The sequence below is a fragment of the Cyprinus carpio genome, chromosome A1, assembly GCF_018340385.1.
Source record: "Cyprinus carpio isolate SPL01 chromosome A1, ASM1834038v1, whole genome shotgun sequence".
Classification (NCBI taxonomy): Eukaryota; Metazoa; Chordata; class Actinopteri; order Cypriniformes; family Cyprinidae; genus Cyprinus; species Cyprinus carpio.
The window spans coordinates 19,108,598-19,123,377 of NC_056572.1; the positions used below are offsets into that span (position 1 = coordinate 19,108,598).

At 39.6% G+C, this 14,780-nt stretch overlaps 2 protein-coding genes across 4 annotated transcripts in view; both read right to left on the bottom strand.

The window, feature by feature from the left end:
• The window catches only part of LOC109093936 (neuronal membrane glycoprotein M6-b-like), a 45,804-nt gene extending 37,418 nt beyond the window's left edge, over positions 1-8,386 (bottom strand). Inside the window, exon 1 of the mRNA XM_019107606.2 lies at positions 8,225-8,386. Within this exon, the coding sequence (XP_018963151.1) occupies positions 8,225-8,228 (4 nt within the window). The 5' untranslated portion in view covers positions 8,229-8,386. The remainder of the gene's footprint in view (positions 1-8,224) is intronic.
• A 1,292-nt stretch (positions 8,387-9,678) lies between these two features.
• gemin8 (gem (nuclear organelle) associated protein 8) lies at positions 9,679-14,762 on the bottom strand. 3 transcript variants are annotated; one of them, XM_042756591.1, is made up of 4 exons: positions 14,670-14,762; positions 13,941-13,982; positions 13,406-13,787; positions 9,679-10,231 (listed from the first exon to the last, which is right to left on the bottom strand). In XM_042756591.1, exons 2-4 carry the CDS (start codon positions 13,941-13,943, stop codon positions 9,975-9,977), a joined length of 642 nt encoding a protein of 213 aa, XP_042612525.1. In that variant the 5' UTR covers positions 13,944-13,982; positions 14,670-14,762; the 3' UTR covers positions 9,679-9,974. The 3 variants fall into 3 exon arrangements, with proteins under 3 accessions (XP_042612525.1, XP_018963203.1, XP_018963197.1); XM_019107658.2 differs by having other exon boundaries at positions 14,598-14,730; XM_019107652.2 differs by lacking the exon at positions 14,670-14,762 and adding an exon at positions 14,209-14,453.
• Positions 14,763-14,780: the final 18 nt, after the last annotated feature.

Genomic DNA, 14,780 nt, shown 5'->3' on the forward strand with positions numbered 1-14,780 from the left:
TTTATCTTGAAAAAAGCTTGGAGAAAATATAGTTTTGTTGTAATCATTCTCAATCTTAAACTTGGAAAAACAATTATCTTTATTTAAAATGTTTAAAGTCTTAATACTTTTCCTTTTGTTATACTGGGAGAAATCTACTGGGAGCCCTACATAGAAAATTCCACTGGAAAATATGAAAGTCTGATGCTAGAGCACATGCCTGAGTGTTCAAAAGTAATTATGGGATTTAGATAATGATTTTGTTGTAAGTGAGAGTTGCCGATTCTCAAAAAGCATCAATGAAGATATGATCCATTGTCTTAAGTGAAAAATAGTTGGTTGTTAAAGTATCTAATATGAGTTTAACATTTTCCAAATTTAACCAGTAGTTACTTAAATAACAATGTTGAGAAGTATAGCATATGGCTTTCGGTTCCCTTTCAGTCAGTCACTACGAGTCACGTCGTCACCGATGAGTTGGGATCTCACTTAGAGAGACCAATCAACTTCGAGTGTAAACTAAATGAGCCAATGGACATTGGCATGCGATGATTGCATCCAGCTGCCGCTGATCACATAAAAAGGTAGCAGGTGCAATGCATAGCAGCTTTTCGCTTCGGAGACAAGTGTTCATATCTTTTTGCTCCTGACTACTGAGAGGAAAAGACTGAACGAGAGCCCCCCCTCCTGGGTCTGTAGGTACTCGTCTGGTCTGTCCGGCGATGCTTATGTGGCCTATGGAGAAGCTGCCTCCACCTTACATGCCATGGCATTAAAGGCTAAAGCACTGACCTTGTGCTCTGATCGACGAAGGTCACTGCGAGTTCTCTGGGTTGTGCGATGTCCACACCTGTGCTCTAGGAGTGTCACCTCTGGCTGTGTCTGTCGTAAGGGATGCCGACAAGCTCGGGTTCCTCAGGGTCCCTGTGTCCCAGACTGGCCTCTACGGCGACGCAGTCGAGAACATGGCCCAGCAGTTCTCGGCTGTACAGGAGCAGACTGAGGTGATCTGACACATCCTGCCCCGGTTTTACAGCCCCTACTTCATTGTACTTAAGAATATGGTGGGTTATAACCGATCTTGGACCTGCATGTCTTGAGCCATTCAAGATGTTGATGCAGAAACACATATTCGGGTGCAAGATTGGTTTGCAGCGATCAACCTGAAGGATGCATACTTTTATGTGTCAATCCTTCCGCACCACAGATCATTGCTGCGGTTCACGTTTGAAGGACAAGCATATCAGTAACAGGTCCTGCCCTCAGGGCTGTCCCTGTCACCCCGTGTCTTCACGAAAGTTGTGGAGGCAGCCCTTGTTCCCCTGAAAGAGCAGGGCGTTCGCATTCTCGCTGGCTCATACTAACTCAGGATCTCAGGATCAGTTGTGTTAACACAGGGACTTGGTGCTCTCACACCTCAGCTGGTTGGGCCTTCGGGTCAACTGGGAAAAGAGCAAACTCTCCTCGATGCAGAGGATCTCTTTTCTCGGTATGGAGTTGGATTCAGTCAAAAGGACAGCACACCTCATGCAGGGATGTGCTCAGTCAGTGTTGAACTGCCTGAATATGTTCAAGAGCAGGATGGCGGTCCCACTGAACAGTTTCAGAGTCTCCTGGTGCATATGACAGCTGCAGCAGCAGTGTCACTGCTGGGGCTGCTTCATATGAGACCACTTCAACACTGGCTCCATGGCCGAGTCCTGAGGTGGGCGTAGCAACACGGCACTCACCGGGTCCAAGTCATACCGTCCTTGCCACCAAACCTTCACCTTCTGGAGTCAGAAGCATCTGAGGTCGCTTCGTGCCATTCACATTCCGGGCTTGCACAACCAGGCAGCCGACAAGCTGTCACGAGCTGCGCTCCCCGGGGAATGTAGACTCCATCGCCAGACGGTTGGAGACATTTCGGAGCCACTCAGGTAGACCTGTTTGCATCTCCAGAAACTTCTCACTGCCAGTTGTTTTACTCCCTGACCAAAGGAACACTCGGCACAGATGCACTGGAATATAGCTGGCCGCGGGGCCTTCACAAGTATGCGTTTCCCCCAGAGAGCCTTCTCACACAGACACTGTGTAAGATCAAGGAAGATGAGGATCAGGTCCTGCTCGTGGCACCTTATTGGAACACTCAAACCGGGATCCAGGAACTGATGCTCCTCGTGACATCCCCTCCTTGGCAGATTCCTCTGAGGAAGGATCTTCTGAAGATATAAGGTAGCAAGTACCAAATACATCTGTTTCAAATAAATGTTACACCATACTGCTGTTCCTGCTGTTGTTCTTTAAATAAGCATATTTAAAGGGTATACAATAAATGAAATGCCAAATGAACATACAATAATAAACCTTTGTCTTTATCAAAAGTAAATCATGACACCACATAAAATATAAAAAGGTGTAACAATTTATCCAGTTTAATAAAATAAATGAACACTAATAAAATAAATGACAAACTGACTCCAATATTTTTTTTTTCCACATCATGCTAAAGTTTTACAGACTACGAGACATTCACACTTCCCATAAAGAACTGATTATGGATCTTTTGTATTGCAAACATGATACTTGACTCTGAACTGCTGCTAATCATTATTCTTTTGTCTATAATATTCTGACCACTGGTGCCCGTCTCACACCTAGATTGCCTACACTTCGTCATTTCATCATTGTTGTGTTTAGGGTCGCAAGTTATGTTTACATTAATCTACACCCCGCCTCCAGCAGTGCGGGGGTGTCCGAATGTTCGAAAACAGTACACCTTCTCAAACCCCTTTCAAACCCCAAACTAAACCAAAAGAAAGAACGAAAACGAACTCCTTAAATCCTCCACGGCCTCCTCAATAACTACATCAGAACTCACTCAAGCCCTCACAGCAATACAACATGAACCATCTAACAATTAACACACATTCTAGCACAAGCCTCCATCAATGAAAACACAAGGTTCCCACTAACCCCCCAACATAAAGAAGGTAGGGGACCTGCATGCATTTTCGGTCGACGATTCATGCCTAGAATTTGGGCCGGCTGACTCCCAGGTATTCCTGATGCCCTGGCTCAGCTTTGTGCCCAAGGTTCCCAATACTCCCTTCTGGGATCAGGTGGTGAGCCTGCAAGTGCTGCCCCTGGAGGAGGCAGACCCAGCCCTAGCTTTGCTTTGTCCTGTCCGAGCCTAGAGATGCTATGTAGACAAAGCTTCAGGACCTTAGACCAGCTCTTTGTCTGCCACGGAGGGCAGCAGAAGGGGAATGCCATCTCTAACCAGAGGATGGCCCACTGTATAGTGGATGCCATCACCCTGGCCTATCAGGTACAGGGTGTGCCCTGCCCGTTCAGGTTGCGAGCTCACTCTACTAGAAGAGTTGCATCTTCCTGGGTGCTTGCTCGTGGCGCCTCGCTGGCTAGATTCTATAGCCTTCATGTGGAGCCGGTATCCTCCTGTGTTCTCACCTCAAACGGGTAGAAGCACTAAGAGGCCCTGGTTAGTGCTATAACTTGCTATAACTGCTCCAGATTGTTCATACTGTAGACCCTGTCGAGCTCCTCCAACTCCTTAGCAGCCAGATTTGGTGGAATGTCCGGTGCCAGGCCCTCACTCGATGAATCCGTGAGAACCTGTAGAGGGCTGGGTCCCATATGTAGAGACCTAATTGGATCCCATATGTGTAAAGTCCACGGTATAGCCTCAGAGCTGTGTTTCCCCAGCAGACTTCTGCCATTTCCAAGAGGATTACAATTACCTTGAATCTTCCATATGAAACTAAACGGTTCATATGTGTAACTGCTTCCGAAATCTCCTTCGGGAAGGATGGGGCTTCCGCAACACTCCAGTTCCAAGTAGAACGGGTATGTTTTCCCAGTGTTATCCAATCTCACTGAGTGGATAGTGCTATGTCAGTGGTGACTGATTTTCTTGTTGCGAGCCTCGGCCTACACCAAAAAGGGGGTGCAGGTTGCTCACACAGGACACTGGAAGGTGCAGCATCCATGGTGCTTTTGTAGGGATCCCAATTCGTCAGTCATGACGTGATTTGTAGTGACCGACTGAAAGGGAAAGTCTGTTATGCATTGCACCAGCTACCTTTTTATGCTCACGCTGTGATCAGCAGTAGCTGGATGCAATCATCACATGCCAGTGTCCATTGACTCATTTAGTTTACACTCAAAGTAAATTGGTCTCTCTAAGTGAGTTCCCAATTCGTCGGTCACAAAGTGATGTCTCCATTCTTTCCTTCAGGGAACAAGGGTTACATACGTAACCGAGACATTCAATTAGTACTGTCTCTGATTTCCGGCAGAATCTTAATGTCATTCCTTATTTTGGTGGAAAAAATAGTTATGTTTGGTACAATGCCATGATGATGATTGCCTTATGTATTTTATTTTCATTGCCTTATCTCTTTTTAATTAGTTTAATATATTAGTTTAATTTAAATATGTATAATGTTTTGTATAATGTTTATATAACAATGCCTGGATGATGATTAATTTTGATGATTACTTCAATACATGAAGTTGGCATTTTTTATAAGCATGGTTCTATTTTTTATAAGCATATGAAAAGCATATAACGCAGTGTAAGCATAAGTATGCATGGTCCAGGGTGCACATTTTTATGACAAGTTAACTTTTTTCCACTGTGTGTGAGAGCATTTTTCAATGCCGTTATTATACATCAAGACCCAAGAGTTCTTTTATGTAAGTTTAAACTACCTGAATCTACCAAATAAACATTAGACCTGACAACATCCTCGGATTAGTAAAAAAGGGCATTTCCAGCAAATAAAGTCTCTTATTCCTCTTGATAACTCTAAATGTCAGTGGATAAGTGATTTGATTTTCTGTTTTAAAATGAAGCTTATACTTGAAGACTGTGGTGTTATCTGCAGTGACCTTTTCTATTATGCTGCACAAAATGAGACTTTGAAATGGCTAGGAGCCTCAGATCTGTAGTTACGGCAGAAGTAGTGCTTTGCATAATGGACACAGAGGTGTTTCAGAGTGGATAAACAAGATTTCATTCATACAGAATGCAACAATGAGCTCTGCGGTGATGGCACAGGTTGTGAGGTCTGAGGTGGAATTATGTGAGTAGGATTATGCATAGAGAGATGCTGTTGCTTGGAAACAAATACTGCAAAGCAGCTAAATGAAAGGTGACATTACTCTCACTGACGACAAATGCTCTTTGAAGCTAAGCATTTCTGAATGTAAAGGCTCATTCACCAAGAATGATATGACAGTAAATATATTGGGATCGACACAAGCAGGTGATAATGTTCAGTTTATTATATAAGTGTGTGCTGCATTTTTGTTGTCTGCTTCTTTAAATGCTTCTGCTCTTTAAAGTGGATTCTGATCAGCTGTCAATGTTTATATTATTCATCAACTGGAAAAAATTGTTCTGAAAGTGATTTCAGCAATATCTTTCCTCAATGCAGTTATTGTTATTGCTGTGGTGTGGATAACCCTATTTTTATAGAATTAGAATGATTATTAGAACTTTCTAGTTATAGTTATAGTTATCTTCCTTGGCGTGAACAATAGTCTGAATAATAACAAGTCTGATGTTGTTTACAGACTAAAACTTTGGACAGCTGTATAGTACAATAAATGTAGTTTCTTTGTTCCATCCATTTATTGCAGCCTAAAAGCACAAACAAATTCTTCACTTAATTTAAACCATGTCACTTTTTGGTAGAAAAGGCAAGAATGTGATGGAAAAAGAGAAGAGAGTAAAAGTATTCACTCTAAACTTTAAAAAGAATTTTGGTTCTGTATATGAACCTAGAATTATGATATAAAACACATAAAACTCAGTTAACACAATCACAGAATCATTGTGAGTTATCGACCAATCAAAGACTCCTTTAGTGTCAGAATGAAATGTGCTTTCTGAAGAAAAGGTTTAAACTTTTTTTTTTAAAAGGTTTAAAAACTGACTTAAAGGAAACCTTGTTTTAATGAACACTTCCAATGCCATTTAAACAGTTAAGTCTGAGTTAACTTTTAAAGAGAATCCAAGGCCATAATCCAGTTTGGTTATACTGTAAATTAAAAAAACCTGGCCTACAAGGGCCTTGTGAAAGAGTTTGTGTGTTGCTTAAAGGGGTCATATGGCGTTGCTAAAAAGAACATTATTTGTGTATTAGGTGTAATGCAATGTGTTTATGAGGTTTAAGGTTAAAAAAACACATTATTTTCCACATAATGTACATTATTGTTTCTCCTCTATGCCCCACCTTTCTGAAACGCATCGATTTTTACAAAGCTCATCGTTCTGAAAAGCGAGGTGTACGCTGATTGGTCTGCTATCTAGTGCGTTGTGATTGGCTGAATACCTCAAGCGTGTGACGGAAATGTTACTCCCCATAACATACTGTAATGCCGCCTCCCGGCACGATGAGACAAAACCAATAAAACCCATTACAAACAAGGCATTTGTTTCATCCAGTGGGGACATAATTACTGATTATAATGACTTATTACTGTCTTTTTATGTGTTGCGTTGCGTATCGCGCTGCAAAAACATAAAACCATGTCTGCATTTGTGATCAGCAAGCGATACTCTACGCTGTTCAAAACTCGCATTTGAATCATCAGTGGCAAATTCTTTAAATATGTAAATGTACTTACAGGCTGTGAGTCAGAAGCCTCAGACTGTCCTTGCAAAGATGGAATTGCCCCACTTTATAGAAACAGCCTTTGTGCACAGAAGCATTGTAGGCTACTGGTTCAGGAAACAGTCCTCGTCCTCCGTAAAATGTGCTGCACACATCTGAATACTTGGGTCGAACTGTTCTGGAACAGTGTTGTAAATACAACTTGATTTCTAGTTGTGTCCTCTTTCGGAAGGCCAAACAAAGTAGTTTTGCTTTCACAATGAAACACACAGCGTCTTCACAACATGGCGGCGGCAACAGCGAGAATAAAAGTTATGACTTCTTTCTTTGCGTGAACATTTGGGCAGCGTTATGCAAATCTTCCCACATCATGATTTAGACATGTGGGGGCGTGTTAGAATGAGCCGTTTTACGAGTGAATGGTTGACTCTTAATTTTTATAAAAAATATCTCTTTGGATTTGAGACTTTAGTCTTTGCAACTTTACAGATCTTCTTTATGCACCAAGAGCTTGTAACACTCCAAAGAGACATGCCATTCTGTGGGAGTGCAATTATATTAGCAAATCTACTGGCTGAAGTTCAGTGACATCAATTTTCAACAATCTTCAATCATAAAACAAGTCATCCCTGGGAAAAGAGAGTATTTATTAAATGCCATATAAATGCCTCTATTAAGCAAATCATTGTCAAGTGTTACTTAATATATTATGTCTAACATCTACAGTAGATGATAGAGGGAAGCTTCCATAATTTTTTGCTGACTGAAAGATCTGAGACAGAGAAAGTGAGAATGGGAGACATTTGGATTCTGACTCATACAATAAGCACTTTCTTTAGTCCTGGTCCTCTCAAGAATGACATTCTCCCATCAAGGAATACAAACCTAATATCACTCTCTTTAGGGGAACTTGTAGAGCAGAGATGTGCCACTTAAGCGGCAGTCTCTGTAGATCCAGGCAGCTGGCAAAGAATGTGCTTTATAACTAACCATTCCAAGGACACAGCTGGGACAAATGAAAGAACGAATTCTTTCCCATGAATTAGCTCTATTTTGCATGCTGGATAAGTACAGGATAAACAAGCACCAAGATTCACAGATTCATAGCAACGCTCATGAATTACACTCCAATTGACTGATGCATACATAAATACATAAAGCAGAATTTGGAACGACTAAAATGAGATTAACATGGTTTTTCTAATGATTCTCTGTCTATTTATTACTATCTCAACTATATATATATATATATATATATATATATATATATATATATATATATATATATATATATATATCTAATACAAAGGGCTAACGAATATCTGTTGTCATTAAATGTAAGCCCGTTTTGGAGTGTAAAAGTGGCTTTTAAACACGTAAAACAAATGAAGAAAAAAGGTAATTTTGGAAACCTTAGCTGCACGCAACAAAAACATACGGCACATTAACCCTATCAAATGTTACATACATATTACACATTATTCACAGCTAGAGTGTGTCGAAAAACGCACACGCTTGCAGCTGCAAACTAAGATGCGTCTCAAAACGAACAGAAGAGAAAGAAACGTTATAAGAAAGGAGCAAACGCGCTTTTGAGGATGCACTGACCACCATGCACTCACCCATGTTGCGGTCTCTGTGTTCGGGGAATGTTAATGAAAGTTCGGCGGGTTTGGAGTGAAAAGTGTTTCGCTCAACTGAACAAATGTGCCGCTCCAGTTCGGGACCATCGCTGCGGTGACGTCACTGTTTGGGGTCCCCGGCCAGGGCTACTCTTTCCTCCATAAGCGCAATGATGGTAGAGAGCAGATCTTTGTATTGCTAGTACTACAATAAGTAGTCATTAGAAACATATGAGAGATAAACAAAGGACGATAAAACACTGTCATACTCGCTCATGGTAACGAAAAGTTTTGGGAAAATGTTGTTTTCTGTTTATTCATTATAAAAAAAAATCACCATTATGTAGGTTACACACCAAACAGACACGTTTTTTTCAGCATTTCATATTGTCGTAAACTTTGATACTGAATTTGTGGGGAGCCCAGAGAGTACAACAGAATATAAATTGCCTGATGCTCAGAGAAATCCACCATGGCAACCAGCTGGGAACTCTATTCAGTTTTGGCCATTTGGCATAATGCCAGCATGGCCTCACTAAGTGGACAAACAGAGAAGCTCCAAATTTCTCAGATCCTGATGCCTGTGGAGAAAATAATGTTGCAACACTACATCTCATATTTTAATGGCTTATCTGAATTGTCAGTTTTCCATTGGCTATTTAAGAAAAAGACAATAAGAGACTGTGTCTATGAGACAGATTGCACTTCAGTTCTTGACTAATAATTAGCATTACATAAAGTACATTTAATGCAAGTTCATCTTGACAAAATGAGCTAAACCTCTGCACATTTTAAATAAAGGAATAGTTCACCCAAAAAATAAATTTTAACTATTAAAATTAACTATTTTTTCAACTGTTTTAATTAATTTCGGAAGTAACCACTTTTTCCACTTTATCAACATGCAGTAACACACTGACCTAATAAGTAGTTTTTGTAGCCACAAAACCAGAGACTTGTCTTTTAAAATCTATTCACAAGCAGTCACAGGAGACATCACTAAAACAGTGATCTTTAATTGGATCTCCAGAGATGGATGTTCAAAATAAAATAATATCTATTTTTTTTTCCCATTGAAAAACTATAATCATATAGGATTATCATCTCTAAAGCATAATAAGCACTAAAAACATCATAGTAACTGCCACACCCACACAGATTTCAATGCAATACATTTATTAATCAATCAAATAACATTAATTAAACAATGACTTCTTTGCATTGAAAAAGGAGAAATGTCACTGTAAAAACTGCACCAGAGAATAAGCCGGGAAACACTGTCTCATGAACTCATATGAAATGCAAAAAGAGGAGACAGACAAAACACATTAACCAAAGACTGTGGGGGAGGCAATGACCTAGTTAGGGAGAAATGACTACATGAAAAGAACAACTCTGAAATCTACACAGCACTTCCATCATTTACATGATATGAGAAACTTTAAAAAGATAGAACTATGTTGTCTGTGGATGCCACTATATACAGACAAATGTAGATATCGCAAAAGAAAATGAGTGTTATTGGGGGATTACAGAAGTCATTTTCAGAGTTTTTACTGATCATACGGAACTGACTATTTATTAAATATAATCTCCATGTTTTATGTCTATTAGGACCTAACAAGTGTTTGTTCTATATATGCAAAAGGTCATTACTGTCTCTGTCAGCACTGTCAAGCCAGCACTTCATAAAACAGGTTCTTCATCCTGTGATTTTTGCCACTTTTACTAATGACGGAGTCTGATCGTCCTACGGGTTAAGGGGTATAACAGGCCAGTATTTGGGCAGTTTTTTGTCACAGCTGCAGTCAAAGGTGAGCTGCATGGCTGCTTCCATCCCCTGAATCTTTGCTGCATCTTTACCATACAGCTTCTTCATCTCTGCAGTCCTCCTTTCTCCAGGACACTCTGAAGGAGGCAGGCTGCTGCGCCAGGAAACTCTGTGCAAGACTTGGTCAGCTAGAACATACGAGTCCTGCTGCTCTGCCTCCATCTGCTGTTGTTTCTCTACATAGCAGAAAAATGAGTAATATCATGACTAGGAAAAGAGTTTCAAAAGTTCAAAATAAGTGTGTATTTTTTTTTTCAGATAAAAACACAAGATCAAGCTTGGTATTTTGGTGTTTGACCACATTAATGAGAAAAAAAAAATTCTGACATTTGTTAATGCTACCACCATGGCAACTCAAATAATACACTGTAATTCAAATATAAATGAATGGTCAAATAACATATTATAACCAGTTACATTTATCACATCTCCTATACCAGTGGATGACCACAGTTGTCACTTGAGGATGTGGATCATCAACTGAAACCAAACTCAATGTCTAAACAAGTGTAACCACTACCATAAACAATTTTGGTTTCTAAATGTTAACTTTTTATGCCAATAATTGTGGCTGGCACAAACCATGCTATTTTGAAAAACATTTATTTGATAGAATTAAAAAAGTATTTAATTTAATAAAAACATTATTTCGTTTATTATTTTCCAGAAAGAGGCCATGTCACACATGTTGGAATCAGTCCATCTCAACTGTTCCAAAAATGTTAAAGTTGGTTGCCAGGAAGGCAGACACACTATGTCAGTTTAAATCTAGATTAAAGACCCATTTATTTGACCTGGCATACACATAACACACAATAATTTTTCTATAATTCAAATACGTTAAAGTAGTGTTAGGCTGCATTAATTAGGTCAACTGGAACCAGAAACACTTCCCATAACACCTGATGTTTTCGTTACATCGTAAGAACGGCATCTACGCTAATATTAGTCTGTTTCATTCTTATTCTGAGGTCACCGTAGCCATTCGGATCGAGTCAGTTTCCAGATCAGATGGTGGATCAGCACCTAGAGACGACCACAATAGCCCTGAATGTCAGCGGAGACCATGAAAACTAGATGCGCCCCAGAGACAGATCGCCTGCGAAGACCTCGTTAGCCATCTGCACAAGATCACATGAACCAGATAAGTCCTCTGCTCAATCTGACTTGCTCTGCAGCCTGGAATTAAACCACACCATGCTGGTTTCGTCTGGCCAGAGGAGAACTGGCCGCCCGACTGAGCCTGGTTTCTCCCAAGGTTTTTTTCTCGATTTCTGTCACCGATGTTTTGGTTTCTTGCTACTGTCGCCTTTGGCTTGCTTAATTGGGGACAAAATTTCTGGAAACATTGTTGGCTTGACTGCACAGACACTTTGAAGAGAACTGAACTGAGATGAGCTGGGCAATGACATCACTGAATCAACAATGGACCGTTTTTTCTATTGTCCCCTTGCATTATCAGCACACATTTTTCCTGTTTAACACTGTAAAGCTGATTTGACACAATCTGTAAAGTGCTATATAAATAAAGGTGACTCGCCTTGGCTTGACCAATCATTCATTCATTCATTCATTCATTCAGGTGGCCTTATTCTCCCTTTCTTTTTCTCTACCTGTTGTTCTGTCTCTGTAACCATTCCTCCAGCTCTGCATTCCTCTCATCTGCATTCATTCATTCATGGGTGACTACCTCTACATAATAAATAGCCTAATTTTTAAACTTATTAGGTCCCTATTTAAAGTTTGCCAAGGCTCCTAGTGGTTCCCAGCCCCCTGCTTCAAAGCCAATGTTTTTTTTAAACACCTCCCTTATATTATCATGAATATAACATGCACTTCCTCACCACTAAAAAAAAAATTATTAAGAGAATTCTCAAACCTGAAATGCTGCATGTGCACCAAGTATTACCTAAAGAAAATTTAGGACTGAAATTAGAACTATTCCATTAGAAACATGGAGCTTTGCAAAATGTTTATACAGTTATATATTTTGAAATGTGCTCTAGAGCAGGGGTCTGGACCTCAAGGTCCAAATTTGTTTTACCAGTGTTGACAGAAACCTCAGCCACTCGAGCAGGGGTTCTCAACTCTGGTTTCCTGCAGAGCTTAGCTCCAACCCTGATTAAACACATGTAAACAAGCTAATCAAGAACTTCAGAATAACTAGAAAGTTACCGGTAAAAAAAAATTTAAAAAAATTTTGTTGCACATGCTCATAAGTCTTTCCACCCTGATGTCACAGCACAAAATACTATAGAAATTATCATTTGAATAATACTTTATATAAAAAATCTTTATATTAACTGACTTTCTATTAATGCAGTACAGGTAATCCCAGTGGTTTACATTATGCACAATTTAGCATTATTTGAATAATTAATCAGGTGTGTTTAATTAGGTTTGGAGCTGAACTCTGCAGGAAAGTAGATCTTGATGGCCACAGTTGAGAACCCCTGCTTGATATGCTTAGTTTTTTTATTATTATTATTTAAGATAGCTTTTTCCTTGCCATTAGTGATCATATCAGAAAATATTCCTGTACATGCTGAGAATCACTGTCCCACACTGTTGCCAACCAAGCCAATTCTTTTAAATATGAGATCACATACCATCAGGTCAGAATTCAACAATGAATGAATAATCCCAAGATGATTGCAGTGAATTATTAGAGTGCACCTCTCCTTTAAGCAGGAGGAGACTGCATGACTGCAGTGGGGACATTCTGGCATAATGAGTTTGGCACAGCACCACTGCTCCTTTCAAACTCTCATTCAACATTTCCCCACATAAAAGAACTAAGCAAATCAAATTGGAGAAGAGAAGATTTAGGTTTGTCTGTGTCTTCAGTATGCTTTTATTCTGATATTTCTGGTTCCTGGTTCTCGCTTCAACTCAGTTTTGTTTTTTGTTATTCTATTGTATAACATTTTTTTTTTTGCTTTGACTGAATTATGTATGTTTTTTCTGCTGTCCTCTGTTTATACTTACATCCTATTCTTTTGTTGTTTCCCTTTTCATTTTGTAAAGCGATCATGGGGTCCTGAAAGGTGGCATATAAAACTTTAGTGAATAAGAATTAGGCCTATTTTTATTATTATTTTTTATAAATTAGCTCGAAAGAGAGAACCCATACAATCACGATGTTCCAGAATTAAACAAAACCAAAATAAACCAAGTTGGTCTGAAAATAGTTTACAGCAACAGAAAAACTAAAAATATCTCTATAATAATAACAATAAAGTAAACTACGTGGTGGTCCTAATATGGACTGAAACCCAAAAAAGTGCAAGTTCTTGCTGCTGAAAGGTCAGTTTTTATAAAAGTTTCTACGTATGTTGTTAACCACTTACGGAGTTCCTGCCGGTGTCGCTCTGTCTGGGCAAAGTATTGTCGCAGCTCTTCTGAGATGTCCATGTTACTGACATCACACTCGATCTGGCTCTCATCCGAACTCTCCTCCTCAGTCTCACTGTCTGAATCAGTGGCTTCATTCTCCCTTTCTTCTTCTCTACCTGTCGTTCTGTCTCTGTGACCGTTCCTACAGCTCTCGTCTGCATGCCAACCTGAGTATCGCTGGGTGGCAGAGGGGTACATGGAATACAGTGCCTGGAAGTAGCCAACCTCCAAAGCTTTTCTGTACGCCCGCTTATGCCTCTGGTGCCAGCTCATGGCCTGCCAGTATCGGGTGTAAACTGGAAGGGCGTACCACGCCTCTCCATCACCCAGACTGGGCTGGAACAAAACATTTTGACGTTGACTAATCAGTAAAAAGTGTTTAAAATGATCAATCAATCAGAATCAATCATATAGCATTGAGTGGCTGTATAATATCGATGAAACACTAATCAATTACACAGTAAGATATTACCATTATGTAAGACTTACCATTATTAAGAGGCGACTAGTTAATGGAATCTATTTCTGTACCTGTTAGAAAGAAATGTATTAGCTTTATTTCAATTACCAGTAAACATTTATGTATGTACAGCGGTTGACAGTGGAGGCGAATAATTTTGCCATAATACAGGTAAACGAAGTTATCTAGTAACTTTGGGAATGCTCTTAAAACAACACAAGCGTACTATCAAGACTCCAGTAATTAAACATATTAGACATTAAACTTAAACTAGAATTGTTTAGTGGCACTTCTCACCACTCGTGCCTTTTCTTGCCATGAGAGTCAGTATAATCAGAGTTGTTTTAAGGAGGAGATGGCAATCTGTCGTTCAATGACTCGACCACGTGCTCCTTTTAAGCCAATCATTTAATGACTCTGACGTTATCGTTTTACTACAGCTGGCGTAAACGGAAAACTATTCCGATTGTAAAGGCATTCGATGTCTTTGTTTATTCCCCATAGACAGTGTATTTATTTATTTTTGTCTATAAATGGACTAGTTTATATATGGTTATGTTGTTCATAAATTTATTGTTAAAAAAAAACAAACAAACAAACAAAAAAACACTACAACAACAACTATACTGATAGTGCCGTAAATGAATCATACTCGGAATTTTCTAAATATAACATTGCAAACATACTGTGGATTAGCGGCAAAGACCCTGCTCTATCTGACAAACTGTTTCCACTCAAAACTACATTATTAAGCGTGCTGAGACATCTCTCCAGAGACTTCCATTAAAACAGAACAGCATCTCCCGTCCTGTCAGGATCTCGTCGTGTAGCATTGTTGAGCAAGACTGAAGGCTCCGCGTGTGAGGCTC